This window comes from Prionailurus viverrinus, chromosome B2, assembly GCF_022837055.1.
Source record: "Prionailurus viverrinus isolate Anna chromosome B2, UM_Priviv_1.0, whole genome shotgun sequence".
Lineage (NCBI taxonomy): Eukaryota > Metazoa > Chordata > Mammalia > Carnivora > Felidae > Prionailurus > Prionailurus viverrinus.
This window is the reverse complement of record NC_062565.1, coordinates 37,203,128-37,226,625: the sequence shown is the minus strand read 5'-3', so window position 1 is coordinate 37,226,625 and position 23,498 is coordinate 37,203,128. Positions and strand designations below refer to the sequence as shown.

General features: G+C 38.2%; 1 protein-coding gene and 1 pseudogene across 1 annotated transcript in view; both read right to left on the bottom strand.

Annotated features, from left to right (window-relative positions):
• Positions 1–23,498, bottom strand: part of DNAH8 (dynein axonemal heavy chain 8) — a 338,484-nt gene that overhangs the window by 274,508 nt on the left and 40,478 nt on the right. Inside the window, exons 10-14 of the mRNA XM_047860389.1 lie at positions 22,792–22,905; positions 16,648–16,755; positions 13,979–14,080; positions 5,909–6,055; positions 753–950 (exon numbers count right to left, since the gene is read on the bottom strand). Of these exons, the coding sequence (XP_047716345.1) occupies positions 753–950; positions 5,909–6,055; positions 13,979–14,080; positions 16,648–16,755; positions 22,792–22,905 (669 nt within the window). The remainder of the gene's footprint in view (positions 1–752; positions 951–5,908; positions 6,056–13,978; positions 14,081–16,647; positions 16,756–22,791; positions 22,906–23,498) is intronic.
• LOC125165541 (dnaJ homolog subfamily C member 2-like) lies at positions 10,582–12,230 on the bottom strand (annotated as a pseudogene).

Sequence of the window (23,498 nt, the reverse complement as noted above, 5' to 3'; positions counted from 1 at the left end):
AATAAATGAGGAAAATATATATAATTTTTTTCACCATCATGGCAAGAATTTCAGGTTCAGGAAGTGGACAGAGTATATTCTTGTCCCTCTCTGTATCTCCAGGACATTCTACAGCAAGAAGAGACCATTCCCTGGGGCTAAGCCTAGGTTTACAGTACTTTTATGATAAGAGAGTAACTGAGGTCATGTAAGCCCAAAAGGTGGGAGAGAAATCTGTTGTGGTCCCACCAGACATATTTTTTAAGTACCCTTCATCCTTCTGCTACCCCATAAGCTATGACAAACAGGATGAGGTCTTTTTTAGAGCTGTGCTCTAAGCTGAAGACAGAATGTGGCCATAAAGTGCAAGGCCAAGTCTGGGAGGGCAATCAATCTTCCTAATCTGTCCTCAAATCTTTTCACATTTAAAACAAACAATAAGGATGACACATCTTCTCTTAGACAGGAAAATCAACATGGGCTCCTTGGCATAGCAATAATGGTAACAATGGAATACAAATTCTGATGCAAACTAGACATGAACCCCAGCTACAATAGCCTTTTGGGCTTCTGTTATTCATTGATATCTTTTACTGAATATGCTCATTTCTCATTTATTTTGAGGAAAATATTTTGTGGACTGGTTAAAAAATTATTCACACTGGCAAATAGTTTTGATCAATTACACAAGAGTAACTTATATAGTAGATATATAAATTCTAGTACTATTACATTTCAGCTTTACTAAAGTAAAAGTATGTATAATTACTAACCTCTAAACCATTGATTTTTGTCATGAACTCTGAGAAATCTGTATCAAATTCTGTCCTTCTTGGATCCAGAATGTCATACTGTTTTTTCTTAACGCCTTGATATATACTTTTGAATTTTATTGCCATAATATCTATTCCCTCTATGGTGGAATTACTCAAGGCTGAATATGTCTGCACAATCGTTATCATTTCTGTAATCTTAAAAAGAGAAGTGTTATTTCAGAAATGGGGTATTAGCACCCTTCCCTAGAATAAGCTCTTAATAAATCATTGACTTAAGAAACAAACCAAGGGGTGACTGGCCAGCTCAGTTGGGGAGAATGAAACTCTGGATCTCCAGGTTGTGAGTTTGAGCCCCATGTTGGGTGTAGAGATTACTTAAAAATGAAATCTCTTAAAAAATAAATAAAAATTAAAAAAAAAAAAAAAACAATAAACAGACCCTAGAATCATTTACCTAAAACCAGCCAGAGGAGATAAACTAGAAGACAAATCTCTGTCACCAATCATTACTACCCTTAGACTATTTCTATCATGTCTAGAGAGAGTTTACTACCTTTCTCAGATTTTGATCACTTTGCCTTTCAAGAGGGGAAAGAAAAGAATTTGAGTAAAAGCTCTTACAGATGTCTGAATAATTTTATCTTTTTGCTCTTGAGAATTTTCTGAAAATCATTTCGCTTGGATCACTAGATTAAAAAGCTTTACCATTCTGGAGTGCTTGGGTGACTTACTTGGTTGAGCGTCTGACTTTGCCTCAGGTCATGATCTCATGGTTCGTGGGTGTGAGCCCCATGTCGGGCTCTGTGCTGACAGCTCGGAGCCTGGAGCCTGCTTCAGATTCTGTGTCTCCCTCTCTCTCTGCCCAACCCCACCCCTCCACCCCCTCCTGCCCCTTCCCCGGGCGCTTGTGACCTCTCTGTCTCTCTGTCTCTCTCTCTCTCTCAAAAATAAACAAATTTTTAAATTAATTATTAATTAATTAATTAATTAAATAAAATCCTTTACCATTCTTCTTGGCCCTCACCACAATTCTGAAATGTCAGACGAGCAGAAATCCACATCTGTTTTCCCTTTCACCTGCATTCAAGCAACAGAAGTCCCAAGAAGCCTAAAGACAACTGCAGTCAGTTCTGACCCCTGAAGAGCCTTGGGAAACCCTCAAAATAAACTTTACTGCACAAATGGCTGCTTCCATCTCGATGTACCAACACCACTACTTAACCAAAACAAAACAACAACAACAACAACACACAACAGTCCTTCACATCTACAGGCTACTCAGTTATTTAACCTTCATCAATGATTCCCCACTTTGATTCCTGCTTTGGAGAATAATGCTCAAAGCTCTCCAGGGCAGACCCATTGGTCCAAGGCCAAACAAAATAAACCTGTTTTCAGGGGATTCCTCCAAATACTACACACCATGAAGACAACAGTACTGGTCCTCCTACTGAGCCAGCAGAATTGACATAAATTTCCTCCACCTGGCAACCCAGATGACCATTTTCAGAGCAACTGTACCTCTTACACCACTATTTCTGTGCACTTCCAAACACCACTGTCATCCTAGAAGCCAGCCGAAACCTGGAGGAAATACGAGCCCCCTGTAATTTGCAACACACTGTATATGCTCTATGTAAAGATGAGAAATACCTGGCTCTCCAATACATACAGTCCACGTACCTTAAAAAACAAAAACAAACTTTAAAAAACAGATCAAGGAACTCAAACTACCCACTTGCTGTGTTCTTCTAGGCTGCTGAGACTGCCTGCTATCCCTTACCGTGCCACCTGGCCCCAAGGACCAGAGACTAGGATGGAATTCCTGTCACTAACACGTCCTCCATTTTGTCCATGGGTGGATGAGGGGCCAAAAGAAGAGACAGCAGTCAGTCCCATGCTTGGCCTTTCCAACTTAGCCAGTGTGTCTCCTACCCCCAACACCACATAGCAGCAATGTGAAAGCCAGTCATGGTGATCAGCCATGACCATACCCCTGCTTGTTTGTCTCCTCTTGGCTTTTTCACTAACTCACTCTTTATCAGCTTTTGACCCCTCAGTATTGACATCCAACTTGTGATCCCTTCTCTGCTCACCAACCTTGGCATCTTTCCCAGTTCTCAACTTGTTATGATTGCCTCATCTCAATGTCCCCCTACCCTACCTACTAGCTCTAGTTCCTTAAATCTACCCCCAGAAATACCAGCTTCCCATCCCATCTCTTCTCTCCCACAAATGTTCAGGGTGAGAAGCAAACAAAACTAAAGACAGGGCTCTGGGAAACATCAACATTCACCAAAATTTACATGGCAGGAAGAGGAAAAGGAAGCAAAGGATACTGTACTTCCTTAGTTCTGGCTCCTTAGGACAGACTAACACTAATGCCCCATCAAGTCTCCATCTACCAAAAGAAGGTGCAGCCTAGTGACACACTAGAACTTTCCTCACTTGTTCCTTAAACATTTCTGCCCAAGTCTGAGGTCTCAGTTCTCCAACCCCAACCTCAGTCCTGTCTGTCCTGTGACTTTGGTACTTGTTCATCCTGACATCTGAATCTCAGTTTTCCCTAATAGGCTCTGATTTAGCTTGCCTTTCTGACTCCCTCTTCTACTATTTTAGAGTTCAGAGAGGTAGCCCAACAGTGGTTGCTACTGTGCCCCACTCATCAGGGGAAGCCCATCCAGGCAGCTCAGTAACCAATCACCTCTGGAAAAACATGCAAAACCCTGCCACACTTCAGGGTAAGTTTTATAGCCCCAGCTTTGCAAATCTGGATACCAATATCCACCAGTCACACATGGGAGCAATGCCAATCATCTAAGGCATTCTTAGTACAGGGGTATTGGGATAACCTAGCAATCAGGATGCACTTTAGGTGAGGTCTCTGGGCAGGGGAGGTGGGGGGGGGGGGGGCAGGTGGCATTAGCTCTGGTGCTGAGCCCTTGTGGCATGAAATTGTGTCCTTAAGATTAGAGGCACAGCTTCTCTAGAGGTAGAGTAGGGTAAGGAGCTAGTGCAGCTGGCCATTACCGCCCACTCCCTTCAGCATCAGGAATATTTGGGCTGCTACTTCATGAATGGATGCCCATTAAGCCCAGCATTAGACCTGCCACCAAAGATCTTTACTGCTAATAGGCTAATCATTAAGGCCTAGCCCTGAAACTCTACCAAGTATAGAATTATACCCAAGTTGACAGGGGTCCTAGCTCCTAGAAAAACTAAGGGTAAAGAAATCTCTATTGTTCACAAACATCTTCATATAATAGTTTCCTACCTATGGTTCCAAAATCACAAACAACAACAACAAATACATTTCATAAATTTGACTTTATCAAAATGAACAACTATGGTGCTTCAAAGGACACCATCAAGAAAGTGAAACAATAACTCACAAATTGGGAGAAAATATTTGCAAATAATAACTGATAAGGGACCTATACCCAGAATACATAAAGAACTCTTACAACTCAGCAATCAAAATACAAAAAACCAAATTAAAAATGTGCAAAGGATTTGAATATAAATTTCTCCAAAGAAAAATTATAAATAAGCGAATTAAAAGATGTTCCAACATCATTAGTCTTCAGCAAAATGCAAGTGAAAACCACAATGAAACAGATATTACTTCACAGCCTCTAGTTTGTCTAAATTCAAAAAGGTAGACAATAATAAGGTTGACAAGGATGTAGAGAAATCAAAACCCTCATACATTGCTGATGAAAATGTGAAGTGATATAGCTGTTTTGAAAAATACCTTGGCAGTTTCTCAAAAAGTTACCGTGTGGCCCAGAAATTCCAATTCTATGTATACACTCAAGAGAAACAACAACATATATCCACACAAAAACATGTACACAAGTGTTCACAGCAGGATTATTTGTAATAGCCAAAAAGTGAAAACAACCCAAATGTCCATCAACTAATGAGTAAATTAAATGTAGCAACCATACAATGCTATATTATTCAGCAATAAAATACAATGCTACAACATGGATGAACCTTGAAAACATTATTGTAAGTGAAAGAAGCCACTCACAAAAGACCACATATTATATGATTTCATTTATATGAAATTTTCAGAATAGGCAAATCTATAGAAACAGAAAGTAGATTAGTGGTTGCTTAGGGGTAGGTAGAGAGGAAAATAGGGTGTGTCAGGTAATGGGCAGGGTTTCTTTTAGAGGAAACAAAAATATTTTAAAATTATATTTGGTAATGGTTGCACAACCCTGTGAATATATTAGAAAATACTGACTTGTACACTTTGAATGGGTGAATTGTACTGTATGTGAATTATATCTCAATAAAGCTGCTAAAAAAACCAGCCCCACACAAATATGTATTAAGGACTCTACTCGATAACTTGGTTCTCTACATCATCCATACTTTCCTATCCTGGCTGGATCAGGAGGTTACAAATGAAAACTAGGCGTCCAGACATGTCCAGGAGATGCCCTTCAAGCTGTGTAATGCCCTCACTGATTTCCAAAAAATGATGAACAGAATCCGAAGCATTACCAGGACATAGGGAGTTGGCAAACTGGTGGGGGAGGGGAAAGGATATCTACATGAGATCTTTATAAACGTTTCAAAAGCTGAGTCCAAGAAGCCTCTGGTATTGGCTTCCCTATACCCCCTGAAAAAATACCACTCCTCCCCAGCTAGTGCTAATACATAAATCAAAGGTGCAGAAGTGTTTGACTCGTGTCTGCCCAGCAAAGGCATCACCCACATAGTGTTTAACTATACCCCATTTTTAACTGGTCTAGAAGGATGTGTCTATACATCCAGATATTATACAACTACTGGGATCTGCCAGGTATTGTAGGTATTTCACCACACACTTTTCCTCAGCCTAATACAATCATTAGACACAGAGTTTTCTAAGGTCAAGGTCTACAAATAGAGGTAGAATTGAGGTCTTGAGAGAGGTGAAAGTGTGCAATAGCTTTGCCGTCATCAGGAATGAAAAATAAGTTATATAAAAATGTGATCTGTAAGTAATCTGTAAGTAATAGGAGATGATTCATATCAATAGTGAGACAAGAGATCCAGGTCAGTAATTCCCAGTAGTGCTCCATAAAGTATGAAATAACCAGAAAGGGTTGGGGCGGGGAGGTGGGGGGTAGGTGAAGTGACTGCATAATGATTACCTTCTCCAGCCTTTTGCAGAAAGCTTCAAATTTTCCAAATATATACATTTCTGAAACCTCAAAAGATTTTTCTCCTGAGGACTCTAAAATCTGTTTCCTTGTCTTATGAAAAGATGTCTGATATTCCTTGAATAGGAAAATGCAATCCTATGAGAAAATTAAAAGAAGGTATGATGAGAGTTTGTTCAGGAGTCAGAAATTCAAGAATCTGTCCTCACACGGTGCTGATGGCATCAGCCCCTCAACAGGAGCTGTTGCTGTTACCATTAAAATTCAAGTTCTCCGCCTACCTATTGAAAAGCCTGGGATTGTGAAAATAGTTTCTTTTAATTTACAACGTACTTTCACTTTCTTCATTTGCACTGTTTCCCTTATTTCCTGTCATCAGAGTGTGCCATACACTGTTTGTACATTCCCATGGCTAGTTAGAACTCCTGGGAGGGCAGAAATTATCTCTCAATTCTATTTATCACTCATCTATCTATCTGTTAGTATCTATTGTTCATCAACATTCTTTTCATACAGGTATGTAAAACATTAAAACTCTGCAAAACTAACTTATCATCCAGGCACCGTTTCTCTACAAGGAGATCCTAAAAACTTTGATGAGTGCATTGCTGAAATCCTAGTGGTATTTGACTTTAACTACCGCACTGGCCAGTTCAACCAGGCTGGTGAACCTTTTTAAATATAAAAGAGGATGTGGTCCCTAGGGTCCAGTAGGAATTCTTTGTCACATCACACTAACATTCCCAAAAAAACCAAACCAATTAAAAAAATATAATGTTGGGGTGCCTGGGTGGCTCAGTCAGTTAAGCGCCCACTCAGCTCAGGTCATAATCTCATGGTCTGTGGGTTTGAGCCCTGCGTCGGGCTCTGTGCTGACAGCTCAGAGCCTGCAGCCTGCTTTGGATTCGGCGTCTTCCTCTCTCTCTCTGCCCCTCCCCCATTTGTTCCCTCCCTCTCTCTCTCTCTCTCTCTCTCTCTCTCAAAAATAAACATTAAAAAATAATAATAATAATAATGTCAAACTTTCCCAAAAAACTAAAAATAGAACTACCCTATGACCCAGCAATTGCACTACTAGGCATTTATCCAAGGGATTCAGGTGTGCTGTTTCAAAGGGACACATGCACCCCCATGTTTATAGCAGCACTATCAACAATAGGCCAAGTATGGAAAGAGCCCAAATGTCCATCGATGGATGAATGGATAAAGAAAATGTGGTATATATATACAATGGAGTATTACTCGGCAATCAAAAAGAATGAAATCTTGCCATTTGCAACTATGTGGATGGAACTGGAGAGTATGATACTAAGTGAAATTAGTCAGAGAAAGACAAAAATCATATGACTTCACTCATATGAAGACTTTAAGAGAAAAACAGATGGACATAAGGGAAGGGAAACAAAAATAATATAAAAACAGGGAGGGGGACAAAACAGAAGAGACTCATAAATATGGAGAACTGAGGGTTATTGGAGCAGTTGTGGGAGGGGGCATGGGCTAAATGGGTAAGGGGCATTAAAGAATCTACTCCTGAAATCATTGCTTCACTATATGCTAACTAATTTGGATGTAAATTTTAAAAAATAAAGTTAAATTACAAAAAAAACCAACCTTTTCCAAAGGCACCCATAGCCAGTCCAATTTTTATCATAATGCCATCTCTCTGGTTCTGGCTCTTCCATCTCCCTCCTTGCAAACAAGGCCTCTTACCATTATATTGGGCCCACTTGCATAATCCAGGATAATCTCCCTGTCCAAAAGTCAGCTGATTAGTAACCCTAATTCCATCTGTAACCTTAGTCCCCCCACACCTTGCCATATAATAGATTCACATGTTCTGGGGATTAGGACATAGACATCTTTGGGGGGCCATTATTCTGTCTACCACAGTCACTAAATCAGAATTTCTGTGACTGAGACTCAGGAATCTATATGTTTAACAACTTCCTGGGTGACTGCTATAAACATTCAGATTTATGAATAAGTGATATTATACTTCTAACTATGACACATCTTGCCTCTTCTATCTCAATCTCCAAAAAAACATAACTGCTCCTTTCAAGGTCACTGATTATTTTTCATTCACCCAATAAGTTTATCAGTGCGTACCATGTGTTAGGAACTCCTTGAGATGCTGGGAATACTGATAAGACCTCTAACCCTCATGGAATATACCATCTAAGAGCAATTACTTTATATTACTTCCCCTTCACCAATCAATCTCTTCATGTTGGACAAAGGAGGTAAAAGGATTTGAATAGACACTTCTCCAAAGAAGATATATAAATGGCCAATAAGCACATAAAAAGATGCTCAACTATAGCTAGCCATTAGAGAAATGCAAATCAAAACCACAATGAGATACTACTTCATACCCATTAGGATAGCTATTGTCAACAAAATAGACAATAACAAGCATTGGCAAGGATGTGGAGAAAGGGGAACCCTCCCGCATTGCTGAAGGCAATGTTAGATAGTGTAACCACTGTGGAAAACAGCTTGATGGTTCCTCAAAAAGTTAAACATAAAATTACCATATGGCCTAGCAATTCCAGTTCTAAGCATTACCCAAAAGAATTGGAAGCAAAGACTCAAACAGATAATTGCACACCAATGTTCGCAGCAGAATTACTCACAATGGAAAAATGGTTGGTAGCAATACAGATGTCTATCAACACATGAATGGATTAAAAAAAACGGAGTATATCCATACAATGGAACATTAACTTACGTTAGCCATAAAAAGGACTGATATTCTGACACACCGCCACAAATGACAGAACTTGAAAATGTCATGCTAAATGAAATAAGCCAGGCACAAAAGGACAAATAGTGTATAGTTCTACTTAAATGAGATACCTAGCATAGGCAAATTCATAGAGACAGAAAAGAGAATACAGGTTACCAGGGCTTGTGGAGGGGACAGATGGGGGAGTTATTGTTCAGTGGATACAGTTTCAGTTTTGGATGATGCAAAAGTTCCGGAAATGGATGGTCCTGATGGATGCACAATATTGGGGATGTACTTAATGCCATTGACCCATATACCTCAAAATGGTTAAAATGGTCCATTTTATGTTCTGTGTATTTTACCACAATTTTAAAACTTGAGTTGTAAAAAAAGAAAATAATTTTTAAATCTTCCTATAAAGAAAATGTCCAGCCCAGGTGACTTATTAGATGAGTTCTATCAGATCTTTTTTTGTACAATATTTTCTGTTTGATTTTCTGAATGCACACACAACAAAGATTATCATCAGGTCATGTCATAGCTGTACTTGTATTCAGTACCCTTGAGCGTCTTCCTCTGCTTTTATTGTCTCAACAAGTCCCTTATATTATTTCAGGTTGTTTTTCTTCTGTCTTGCGAGGCACTGCTTCTGCTATTTTTTCCCTATTTTTCAGGGGTATTAGATATGTTTTCAAAGCTTGTTGCAAAAGCTTCTGTTCTTCTGTTGTCCAAAAGGTGAAATCTGTGCATGGACTTTCAAATTGTTCCAAAGGTGTGTACTGTCAGCTTGAGGCATGACTCCCTGTGGTGTGCTGTCTTTTTGATGCAGGTCATGATTTTGGAGACTCTTTTTTTTACCAACTCCATAAAAAGAGTATGTGTTCATGTAATTGGCAACAGCTTCCTATGCTACTGTGATTTATAAGAAATACACAGATTTGGTCATTCAGGTGACCAAAATACATTTCTCATATATATTTGGTCTTCATCCATGGTTCCTGGATCACATCTCCCAAAAACCTTGCAATTTCACAAATTACAAGAACAGTGGGAGTATTTTTGTTATAAGATTTGGTCTCTTGTCCTCGGTTCTTGAAATTGCTTTCGAGCCATAAAGGTGAAATGGGTGTTTTGTTATTCATAACAAGCCCCTTTCCACCACAACTGGGTTTACATCATGAAGTGACTTCTGGAAGCACTAAGGGTGGGGGCTGGTTGCCAGGGGAATGAACCAGGAATGTCTTACCCCCAATTCCGGGGAGGGGGGAGGGCTGCAAGTTGAATCAATCACCAATGGCCAAGGAGTGGATCAGTCATGCCTATATAATGCAATGAAACCTCCATAAAAAAAAACAACCAAAGCATAAGAGACCGTTAAAAACTGAGAACAAACTGAGGGTTGATGGGGGGTGGGAGGGAGGGGAGGGTGGGTGATGGGTATTGAGGAGGGCACCTTTTGGGATGAGCACTGGGTGTTGTATGGAAACCAATTTGACAATAAATTTCATATATTGAAAAAAAATAAAAACATTTTACTATTTAAAAAAAAAAACACAAAAAAACAAAAAGACAAAAGGAGGGGGTTCCAGTTGGTGAACACATGGAGATCTGAAGACAGTGGTAGACTCCAAGAGGGAAGGGAAGCTCTAAGCCCTTTCCCCATACCTTGCCCTGTGTACCTCTTCCATCTGCCTGTTCCTGAGTTATATCCTTCTATAATAAACCAGTAATCTAGCAAGTAAAATGTTTCTCTGAGTTCTGTGAACCACTCTAGCAAATTACTGAAACTCAAGGTGGGGAGTGTCATTGGAACCTCCAATCTACAGCCAGTTGACAACCTGGACTTGCTACTGGCATATGAAGCCCCACTCTTGTGGGCTTTAACCTGTGGGATGTGATGCTATGTCTGGGTAGATACGTCAAAATGGAGTTAAACTGTAGGACACCCAGCTGGTGTCCAAGAATCGCTTGTTGGTTTGGGGAACTCCACCCACCCCCCCAACACGCACACACACACAATTTCCCATCTTGAATTTGTTCCAGCAAGGAAGAAGTTCACAGCTTTCATTAGTAATTGCAGGTCACTTCTCTTCTGACCGGTTTTTACTGCCATTTCCACCTTCGACAGTTGATTTGTCTACATTCCTAGATGCTTGCCACATACAAGGCCTTAGCTTCCTCCTTCTCCTTTGTAATTTGCTCTTTTGCTTCTACCATTTGTTTTACCAGAGAAGCCATTCCTATTTCTTTTGTAGATGCTGATGCGTTTTTTTTTTTTAATTTTTTTCAACGTTTTTTATTTTATTTTTGGGACAGAGAGAGACAGAGCATGAACGGGGGAGGGGCAGAGAGAGAGGGAGACACAGAATCGGAAACAGGCTCCAGGCTCCGAGCCATCAGCCCAGAGCCCGACGCGGGGCTCGAACTCACGGACCGCGAGATCGTGACCTGGCTGAAGTCGGACGCTTAACCGACTGTGCCACCCAGGCGCCCCTGATGCGTTTCATTTAAATACATAAGCTTGCTAGTTGGAACCTATCTCAAGGTTTTTCCACTTCTTCCTTCCCTCTAACCTGCTCCATCTCATGATCAGAAAAGTGATTCTAGGTCTTCCATGAATTATGAAGTTTTTGCCTTTCCCTTTTAATGGCTTTTTCCCCCCTGGGTATCCTTCCCTTCTTTGCCAATAACCTCCTCTCCTTTCTCCTGAGCTCTCCAAGCAGCTTCTGCTTCAGCCCATCTTTGTTTTTCCTCAGTTTTGGGCTCCTTCTGTTTTCCTTCTGCTTGTGCTTTCTTCTCTGCTCCTTTCTTGGCTTTTTCTTTTTCTTTTAAAAAAATTGTTTTACCCTTGCATCACAGCTATATATACATTATCGAGTAATGTTCTCATTCAATTCAGTTCTTTTTTTTCTTGATGTCCCGTTGCTCTGTCATGCTTCTCAATCCATCTCCTCTCATTGTGACATCCTGCTTCTTTATTTAAATACAAAAATCCTCTCCAGGAGTAAAACTTATACCAGAAGGAATAAATGTCTCTCCATCTTCAAATGGTGAATTCATATCACCAAGTTTATGAGCTTTTTTATTCTTTATCCAGAATTCCTGTCAAGCCTTGGGGAAAACACTCTGAAGAACTTGTCCTTTGCTTCACTTTTATTTATTTTTTTTAATATAAGTTGTTTTCAAGTTGGCTAACACACTGTACATACAGTGTGCTCTTGGTTTTAGGGGTAGATTCCCATGATTCATCACTTACATAAAACACCCAGTGCTCATCCCCACAAGTGCCCTCCTCAATGTACTTTTAGAAGTAACTGAATTATGAGAAGTAAGCTGTGTTAGATTCTCTTATTTTCACTGGATCAGACATTTCATAAGCTTTCATAATGCAAGTAGTTATGAAGTAGCCATGATTTTCTTCTTCTATTGTTTCTTCAGCTGCTTTCAGTGATATTTTAACACCATTTTTTATGAGCAGCTTTGGTCTATCTCTGTGTAAGTCTGTCTTACGTGGCCAAATCCAAGAACCACATAATGATCCTGGTTCTTCCCGTGTTTGGGATCAAGTATTTTCAGCATGAGAAACCACCCTAATGAGGCAGGCCAGGCCAGGTCTAAGGACTCAAAGACAGGGTCCTACAGGACTAGTTAAGAGGGTCCTTGGCTTCATGCAGTATGGAAATCAAACATGAACCAGCAGGAAGTGGGAGAAAAGTTTTTTGAAGATATAGAGAGAGCAGATACGAAGAGCCATCTGGGAGACTTGAAAAGGAAAGGAGCTTGAGTCTCATTTTTGCTTGGGGTCTCAGACTTTTGCTGGCACTTGTGACCTGGTGCATGTGTTCTCTTAGGCATCCAGGAACTGAGCAGAACAAGGGCAGGATCCAGGTGTCCTTCATATCACTCACTCCCTGAATGAGTCTTGGCATTCAGATGTCTAGTGCCAGTCGTCTAGAATAGGCACATGGTGGCTCTGCCTGGGTCATTCCTTAGATATCATCTATTGTGCTGGAAGACTCCAAAGATACCATTATCTCTCTGTCCCTCGGGAGGAGGACATATGTTATTTGCATTACAAGGCATGTGAGGAGTGGGGTGCCGGTGCGGGTCTTAGCAAGAAAAGAAGCTGGAAAAGAAGCAAAGGGGGGAAAAAACCAGTTTTTTCTCTCATAGGGTCCTTTGGGTTTCCCTGTCTCAATAAGTGTAGTTCTTCACTTTCTGTTCCCTGTCATCACTGGTTCCAGAGGTCAGAAAATGGTGACGGCAGTGCTTAGGCAAAGCCCTGTGAGTGCAGCGGTTCACGTCCCATTTGGAGACCACTAAGCATCCTGTGGCTCTGCCTCCCAGGCCCAACCTTGTGCCTTGGTTCCATAAAGTCCACAGATCAGCACATGAAGACAGCCAATAACAACTTCTGGATGAAGCCTTCCTGCTGTGCTCATTTCCTGCACACTTTAAAACACAGATCCTTTTAATTTTTTACAAACTTGTCCAGAGAATAGAAAAGGGAGGCATACTATCTTCCCCTCCTCCATCTCCACTCATTCTGAGACCTTAGTGCCAAAAATACTGACAAGGACACTATGAGAAAGGAAATTTGCAGGCTATCTCTCATGAATATAGTTGCAAAAACTGTAGCAAACAAAATTGTAGCAACCCAAATTTTAAAGTTTTTTTTTAATTATACCATGACCAGGAAAGTCTCATTTTAGAAAACCTAAAGATGTCATCCATCACACTAACAGACTGAGGAAAAGAATCTAATAAGCATCACAATAAATATCGGCAGAAATTTCTTTTTTAAAACCCATTCATAACTTTAAAAAATATCTCCTAGTACTAAAACTAGGAATAGAACTTCCTTAATCTAGTCAAAGATGTATCTAAAACCTATGAATGCATCAGGTTTGCAATGCAGAATGCAAAATGGGGAAATGTCTGAAACATCCTCCTCCAGAAGATGATCAAGACCAGAAGCCATCTATCATCTTGATTATTTAAGAATGTATGGCAGTCGTCGTCAAAACAAAAAGGCAAGAAAATGAAATTAACAGGAGCTGGAGTGAAAGGCAGGGACCAGAGTATATGATACAGCAAGAAGAGTCTGATGTGGGCAGCCATAGATAAGATGAGGAACAAATTATACCCTAAATGAGCACTAAATATAAAGGAAAGCTGATAATTCTAATGAGGCTCATTTTATGTTCTCATGCTACTCTGTAAATGTTTTTTTCAAAGTTAACGTGTTCTGTGAACGAACAAAGTAAACAAAAGTAGGCCAGACAATGAAATCTTTACTTTATGAAAATAAGAGTATTTATACAAACCTGAATTTTCTTTAATACAAGCGGAGTTTCCTGATCCCATACGTGGACAGTTCCTCCATCAGTAATATATGCTTTACATGCTGTCACCATTTGATTTGTTACCTAAAATAAATACAAGTCCAAATAACTACAGGTAAAAAGAGAAATAAAAGTTAAGATTTTTAAACCATAACCAAAAAAAAGATGATAAATAGTAAATTTACAAGATGAAGCCACAATATAAAAAATAAAGAAATACACATTCTAGTCCAAACCAAGAAAATTCAAAATTTTGATGGCATTTAAGTTGATGTCACTGGGGCCATAAATTTCAAAGTCCTCTATATTTTTCTGTTGTTTATCTTTCCTCTAATTAGGATCCAAGTGTGATTCTTCACCATTCTTCAACATGCAAACTAAATTTAAAGTTAACCACATCCCCAAAATAGTGGGAGAAAAAAAACAGTCACTTAAATGGTCAGGAGGTTAGACTGAGATGGCAGGTTGACACACAGACATTTTGGAGAATTCCTAAAATATGGAAAGCACATGGGATCAAATTTCCAGAAAGGAGGTGTGGGGGGGAAGACTAGAGAAAACCAGAACCCAGTTCTGGAGAAGGTTACCATGAAGGTGGAACATTTATGGGAAATCTTTGAGGTGGGAGACAATGAGAGGTATCCCTTGTTTATGATGCTGCACATTGAAATTGGAGCAGCTTGTACAGTAGGTAACAATGACATATGCTGGCAGGACAAAGCCATGAGTGTGGACTATGCCCCAGGTAGCTTCTGTGCCCCAGGAGGACATGTCAGAGAAAAAGCTCTTGACATTCCCCCCTGCCCCCCCCCCCCCACACACACAAGAGACAGACTACAAGGAACAGCACAGGAAGGCAAATTAGGAGTTGAAGACAAAAATAGGCAGACAACTAAGAATGACCAAACAATTAAAGAAAATAAACATGGTAACAGAGGCATTAAACTCAACAAAAAGGAAATACAAAAAAACATATATGTAAAATATTTTAAAATATCTTTTATTAACTAAATTAGTTCAGGAGGAAGATATGAGAGTATTTTGCATCACGAAAAGAAAACAACTAGAGAACTTGGAAGTTGAAATTTTTATTATCAAAATAAAAAAAATTTATTGATGAACTGACTGGCAACTGGGACATAAATGAAGAGCAAATGAGTGAGCTGAAAGGTCAAAGGACAGAAAGTGACAAAAAAAATTAAGAGAAATGGAAGTTAGATTCAAGGGGAGAAAATAAATTGAACAGGTAGGTAAGGAATAGTCAAAATCAAAACAAGGAAATTTCTCAGGAATGGAGACAAAAGTCTTTGGATTGAAATAATACAGCAAATATAGAACAAGATAAATGTAAAAAGAAACACATCACTTTGAAATTTTAGAAGTTCAAGGATAGAGAAAAAAATCCTAAAAGCTTCTTGAAAGAATAAGGTTGCCTACAAAGGAAAAATAATCAGATTAGCATCTACTTTCTCATGAACAGTCCTGGATAGGAGACAACATTTTCAAGTTTCCAGAAGAAAATTATGTTGAAATTGGAATCCCAGGCAAACTAACATTTGAGTGGCAGGACAAAATGAAGCTATTTTCACACATGCAGGAATTCAGGAGGTTCACCACACACAGACTCTCTCTCTGAAAGAACCATTTGAGAATACTTTTCACCCAAAGAAATAATGAATCCAAGATGGAGGAAGATATGGAAATCACCAAACAGAGGTGATCAAAGAAACTAGCAATGCTTAGATTTTAGTCGGAATACATGTGGATTCAAAATGTTAACAAAATATTAGGCAAAATAGTTTAAAAATATTAACAAAAATAGGGGCGCCTGGGTGGCTCAGTTGGTTAGGCAACCGACTTCAGCTCAGGTCATCATCTCACGGTTCATGGGTTCCAGCCCCGCATCGGGCTCTATGCTGACAGCTCAGAGCCTGGAGCCTGCTTCAGATTCTGTGTCTCCCCTTCTCTCTGCCCCTCCCCTGCTCACACTCTGTGTCTGTCTCTCAATAATAAATAAATGCTAAAAAAAATTTTTTTTAATATTAACAAAAATATAAAATGAGAAATCTCAGCATGGGACATACATAACAAGAAAGAGAGAGACAAGGGATGGGGAAAAATCCTAAACTTCTTGCCTTGTTTGGGAAATAGATGATGATTAAATCTATTCATTTGCTTGTTAAAAGAAATGTGACTGTTACTTTATATATTTATGTTCTGCTTGAATCACAAAGAAATTCTATTCATGTGTTTCGTGGATGATTTTTCAAGTTACTTAAGTGATGAACCATATGTCATCAGAGGAAGATTTTACACAAACTACAGGGCCACCGGGAGAGGCTAAAGACACATTGTTAATAGTGGACACAATTCTTAGGTCCTGAGGAAACTATCTGAACAGAATAAATTAGAAAAGCACCAGCTACATTTAAACAAAAGACCTGAGGGCTTACCTCTAACAAAAAGAGGGTACACCTTCAGTTAAGTACAACTAACCACTCAACACCTTTCATTTCTTGTCCACTGGAAGTATTAAAATCCATAACTCGGAGAGGCACCCAAACTTCCCAGTTCCCTTCTCTGGACCCAAGGGAAAGTATTATTAACTTTTTTACAGGGTGACATGTGTGATATCTTCCTTGGAAACTTACTTTGATAAACAACGAGGTCATTCTCTCTGAGGTATTATAATACCGTGACACACCATGAATCATTCTGATGGCATTAATCAAATTTTGTATTCCATGTGCCATGGAAACCTAAAATTGAAATATATTAAGGGAAGTCCGTCATAAATTTATATTTTTAATAAACAATATTCTATAAAATTCAAAACTCTAAACATGCATAAAATAAGGCTGAAACTTTGATCTTAAAGTCAAATTTTACTAAATGCAATGTAGTGTCCCAGACTGGATCTTGGAACAGAAAAAGAATATCAGTTTTGACAAATGTACCAAGAAAATGCAAGGTGTTAACGGGAGAAACTTGAAGACGATTCTGTACTGTCATTGTAACTTATCTGTACATCTAACCTTAAAAGTTTGTTTAAAAATAAAATTTAAGAGGTGAAAATGATTTTAGGATGAATAGTTCAAGATAATCTATTTAAAGATGAAGAAACTTGATATCTTCAAGGGTAAAGTGACTTGCTTATGGCCAGAAATCTAGTTTAAAACAGAGATCAGACTAAAACCTATTTCCACTTGTGCAATTCAATTCACCTTTCAGCAAACCTACTAACTACCACCAGTTTTGGAGGATATTTGGGAGAAATTCAAATATATAAATTCAAATACAAGGACAGTTCTAGAGGCAGTCACAACAGAGTGGAAGAGATACATGCAAAACAGTGAAACAAGTGGAAAAGCATTCAGCAAAGGGAAACAAGTACAAGAGAGACATAAACCATCACGAATGTATATTGAATGCTTACGATATGCCAGGCACTAGGCAAAGAGCTTCACATACTACCTTAATTTATGCTGACAATGATCATTTAAGGTACATTTGATCATCAGATCTGAAACATCACTGATTACGAGATGGCACCAATTCTTTACACATTAGCAAGAAAGGAAAACAATGCTCAATATGGGAAGTTTTAACTCTCCTGTAAAACTAAGTCACCAACAGGCTAAATGCCCTCTGTAAAGGTAATCATGAAATAAACGAGCCATGGAGAAAATGACAGGAACAAAGATTCCATGTCCAAATCTTGTTCCTTGGGTATGGTGGGAGAATAAACTGTCTTGAAGATTTGTACCACAGGCTGGTTACTTACTCACCGTAGTCTAAATTCATACCAATGTTACCAACAAAACAAAACAAAACAAAACAAAACAAAACAAAACAAAAAAAAAAAAAAACACCTCAATCGGAAAACTAATAATCTAAGATGGTGTCCAGTCACATCCACAATGATTCCTAAGACTGGACTCTCTTATAAGATGTGCTCTGAGTACAGAGATGTTAAATGTGAGAAAGATAAGTGTCGTAGAACCTAAAAAATAAAGTATTATGATTATTCCCATTGTGCAGATGAGAAAACATAGAAGCAGGGAAGTTAAGTACCTTGTCCCACAGCTGTTACATAACTACAGTTATGTGCCTGAGATTTTGAGACCCTGCTTTTAACTGTGACACAAATCAGGATGGAAGAACAGGTCAATGGCTGTTCCACCATCAAGGAGCTTGCCTTTTGTTAGGACAAAACAGAATATATAAAAGATTTCTTTAATAATGACAAAATAAAACCAGAAATAACTACTGAATAGTGTACTGTATGTCCTAGGCATCAGGTGTTAACTATGGCTTAATTAAATCAATTGTATGTGGCTTATGTAAATTAACATCATTACTTTGCAGGTCACCTTGTATGTCAGAATTCATATTATATGTGTTATCTGTATATCAGAAAGAGTCTAATGAAAATAAGCCTTGGAGGAGTCCCTTCCACTCTCAATAAAGCAAGTCTACAAAGTGCCCCTAGCTCCAGTGAAGAAGGCTCAGAGATGGCACCAAATGGGTCCATCAGGAAAATGACCTTCATCTAAATTTAAACATCATTTATTAGAGAAGCTCCTTGAGCACATAGTTCTTACCTATCTGTACACAGTGTTTGACACTTTATATGTAAAATACACGACAGATATGCCAATACCCAGAAAGTGCAATAGCAAGATAATAAAATGAAACATTAAACATAAAATTCATATAATTTATCAACAAGAAATGGAAGCATGAGTCCTCTGAACTTTTCCTGCTCAAATGTGAGTTACAAGCTAAACTAGTTTGTGAGTTACAAACCAAAGCAATTGCTGTTTGCTTTTAATGACAGTAAAGAAAATGAGGATAAAAAGAACAGTGAATGCATCGAAGATAGTGACTATATGAGGGGGAAGCAATTATATGACAGTATTATTAGTACTTCTTTAATATCAAAGATAATGTTTGAAACATTCTTTCATCAGAGAATATAAAAAGCTCAATAACAACAACAACAACAACAACAAAATAATAATAATAATGTATATCCATGGCTAGAGCAATCGAATAAAATTTTTTAAATTACTAGGATGAAAAGAACACCAGAACTAAAAGATGTGAAAATTCTATAAATTTAAACAAGTCTTTTGAACCAAGAAGTTGAAATTAGTACACCTAAAAATCTAGAGAGCTTGATAACAATAAAAAGCATTGTACCTTTCTTCCAAGTTTATTTTTTATAATGAAGAGCTTTAAATAATATAGAAAAGTACAGAGAATAGTATAATGATCAGTTATATCCATCGCTACACTTGACAAAAATTGTTTTGTTGCATTTGTTTCATCAATATCTACTTGCAGGTAGTCCTCCTAGAATAGACTTTAAATATATGTCTATTTAATATTTGAATCTTCAACTCTTGTGAGTAAGCCCAAATGCACGTGACATGTGATAATTCTGATTTTTCTTAGAAATAGATTTTAACTGCACATGCTATAAAGCTGGGGAATCAAGTCACTGAGCTCCTGAGTGAGCCAAGTAATGGCCATAATTCTCTATTACCAATTTGGTTTGTTTTACTCATGATCATATGCACACAAACACCTAAAAAGTGATGCAACATGTTCTAATGTGAAACGGATTTTTAAAAGGTCCCCAGCACAAGTCCAGTTGCTGGTACTAAAGGTGTAAATAAGCTGTAAATAAAACCCATCATCTCTTTATGGAATCAATTCCAAGACTGCTCCTGGAAGTCTTCCTATTCTCTCTCATGGTGCTTCCTGGTGGAGAATAGATTCCTGCATGGCCGTAAGAACTGTCCTGACCAAGGCTCTCAACTCTACATTTTTCCCTCCTCACCTACATTAAACTCCTTGGTTAACGGAACCATCTTGGAATGGGTATGAACCACCCCTATACATATCTATCTTCTCCAAATCCTCTTTCCCTGACTCCAGGATGAAACCAGCATTGACCCTGCCCTAAAAAGTTTGGCCAACCAAACCATATAGGCAATGGCAACATGCATGTGGAGGCTTTGACTATGTCTTCAAAAATCAGAATGGAGAATGATGAATATGTGTATCAGACACTAATATAAATTATTTTGAAAGCATTTTAACTTAGAGAATAACTTGAAGAAGCAGCATGGAGAAGCAGGAACAAAAACAAAGCAAAATGCCAGAGTGCTAGATTTCAAATTCAGTCTCATGACTTAAAGTTGTAGAAATGCTCAAATTCTATTCTTTGTTTTTAAAATGAGGACTGTTTTGCATACAGAATGAAAATGCATGGAAAGTATGTATTACAATGCCTACAGTAAAAGGCCAGGGGTTTTCAAGACTGTGGACACCTTTAAAAACACAATTGCCTGGGGAACTCTCCTGGCTAAACGTGATCCACAAAAGAGGCAACACCCAGCCAAAGTTGGGCAACACTGCCATAAGTTCTCAACAAATATTAGTTTCCTTGACTTGCCCTCTCTACTAAAGAAAGGATAAAATGTACCATGCTCTACATCAGGTTCCCAAAACTTATGGATTTATAACTGGAATTTTATACTCATTGACCAACATCTTTCCATTTCCCCCACTTCCCAGCCCTGGCAACTAACGTTCTATGAGTTAGTTACCATGAGTTTGGCTTTTTAAAATTCCACATATAAGTGAGATCACACAGTGTTTGTCTTTCTCTGTCGTACTTACTTCATTTAACATAATGTCCTCAAGGCCCACCCATGTCACAAATGGCAAGATTTCCATCTTTCATATATATATCCACTTATCCAGTGATAGACACCTAGGTTTTTTCCATATCTTGGTTATTATGAGTAAGTAATACTGTGATGAACATGGGAGTGCAGATATCCTTATTTCATTTACTTTGAAAAGATACCCAGTAGTGGAATTGCTGGATCATATGGTAATTCTATTTAATCTTTTGAGGAGTCTCCGTACTGTTTTCCATAGTGGCTGCATCAATTTACATTCCCACTAACAGTAGACAAGGGTTCTTTTTTCTCCACATCCTTGTTATCTTGTTTTTTTGATGATAGCCATTCTAATAGCTATGAGGTGATATTACATTGTGGTTTTGATTTGTACTTCCTAATGATTAGTGATGTTGAGCTTCCTTTCACGTTCTCATTGGTTATTGGGATGACTTCTTTGGGAAAATGTCTCTTCAGTTCCTGCCCATTTTTTCCATTATATTGTTTGCTTTTGTTATTGAGTTGTATAAATTCTTACATATTTTGAACATTGATTCCTTATCTGACATATGATTTGCAAATATTCTCTTCCATTCCATAGGTTGCCTTTACATTTTGTTGAGATATATATATATATCAACATATATATAATATATTATAATATAATATATTATATAATATATTATATAATAATATATATTATAATAATACATATTTGATATAATATCCAAAAAATCATCCCTAAAACCAATGTCAAGAAGTGTTTTCCCCATTCTTTCTTCCAGGAGTTTTATGGTTTCTTGTGTTACAATGAAGTCTTTAACCCATTTCAAGTTAAATTTTGTGAGCAATGTAAGATAGGGGTCTAATTTCATTCTTTTGCATATGATTATTCAGTTTTCCCAATACTATTTATTGAAGAGACTATCCTTTCCTCACTGAGTAGTCTTAGCTCCCTTGTCAAAAATTTTTGACCATATATGTGAGAATTTATCTCTCTTGTTTCTGTCTGATTGATGTGTCTATTTTTATGCCAGTACCATAATGCTTTAGTTACTCTAGCTTTGCAGTATAGCTTGAAATCAGGAAGTGCAATGTCTCTAGCTTTATTATTCTTTCTCAGGATTGTTTTGACTAGTGGACATCTTTTGTAGGTACGTACAATATAAATTTCAGGATTTTTCTCCATTATTGCAAAAACTGTCACTGGAAATTTGATAGGGATTGTATGAATATATAGATGGCTTTGGGTAGTGTGGAAATTTTAACAATATTCATTCTTCCAATCCATGAACATGGGATATCTTTCTATTTCTTTTTGTAGTGCTTTGATATCAGGGTAATGCTGGTTGGGCACTCTCTCTTGCTCATTCCTGGATCATTCACCCTAGGGGAAGCAAGTTACCCTATGTAAAAACTCATCTGGTGTGAAACTGGGGCCTGCCAACAACCATATGAGCAAGCTTAGAAGTGGACCCTCCAACTCTTAGTCTCCACTTCCAGTGAGACCACATTCCCAGCTAATAGTTTGTCCACAAGTTCATGAGACACCCTGAGGCAGAGACACTCAAACTATGCTATGCCTGGATTCTTGATTTATAGGAACTGTGTTTTATGTGAATCAGTTCTGGGGTAATTTGTGATGTGCAATGGATTAATTAGTTTAATTCACAAATGAGATTATACTCATGATAATGTCAAATATTTAAATGTAGTTTGGAATAATAAGTAAGTTTATAATTCATGATAGATGTATAACAGGAAAATATATCTTTTATATAATTTTTCTGCAGTATACATTTCCCAATACACATATATTAAGTTATTTTAAAATGAGTTATTTTTAAAAGTACACTTTAGGGGCGCCTGGGTGGCGCAGTCGGTTAAGCGTCCGACTTCAGCCAGGTCACGATCTCGCGGTCCGTGAGTTCGAGCCCCGCATCGGGCTCTGGGCTGATGGCTCAGAGCCTGGAGCCTGTTTCCGATTCTGTCTCCTTCTCTCTCTGCCCCTCCCCCGTTCATGCTCTGTCTCTCTCTGTCCCAAAAATAAATAAATGTTGAAAAAAAAAAAAAGTACACTTTAAAAAGCATACTTACTAGGTCATAGTTATAGAGAGGTTGACACACTTTTTCTAAAGTGTACAAATATCTGACATTATCTTTTGATTCATTTGCTGTATCTGTTATTCTTGCATCCAAATCACGCCAATTCTAAGGGAAAAAATGTATAAGAATTCCATGAAACATCCAAATATATCACTGTACTTAATTTTAATCAAGAAATTCAGGGGGCACCTGGGTGGCTCAGTCGGTTAAGCGTCTGCCTGCAGCCCAGGTCATGATCTCACAGCTCATGAGTTTGAGCCCCACGTCAGGCTCTGTGCTGACAGCTCAGAGCCTGGAGCCTGCTTCAGATTCTGTGTCTCCCTGTCTCTCTCTCTCTCTGCCCTTCCCCCGTTTGTGCACTGTCTCTCTCTCTCTCTCTCTCTCTCTCTCTCTCTCTCTCTCTCTCTAATATAAACATTAAAAAAATTTAAAAAAAAAGAAATTCAGGCTATCTTCCGTAATCATACATATACTAAAGTAGCTGATACTGAAATGTGATTGATACATCTGTTTCTTATATTATTTAAGACAAAGTTATCACCTTAACTGATTTACTAAATGATTTACTAAAACTAAAGACTCATTCTTTTTGTAATTAACATTTTGTCTGTTAATTACACCTTAAATGATTTTACTAAACTTAAATGATTTACTTAATCACCTTAAATGATTTACTAAAACACCTTATATGATTTACT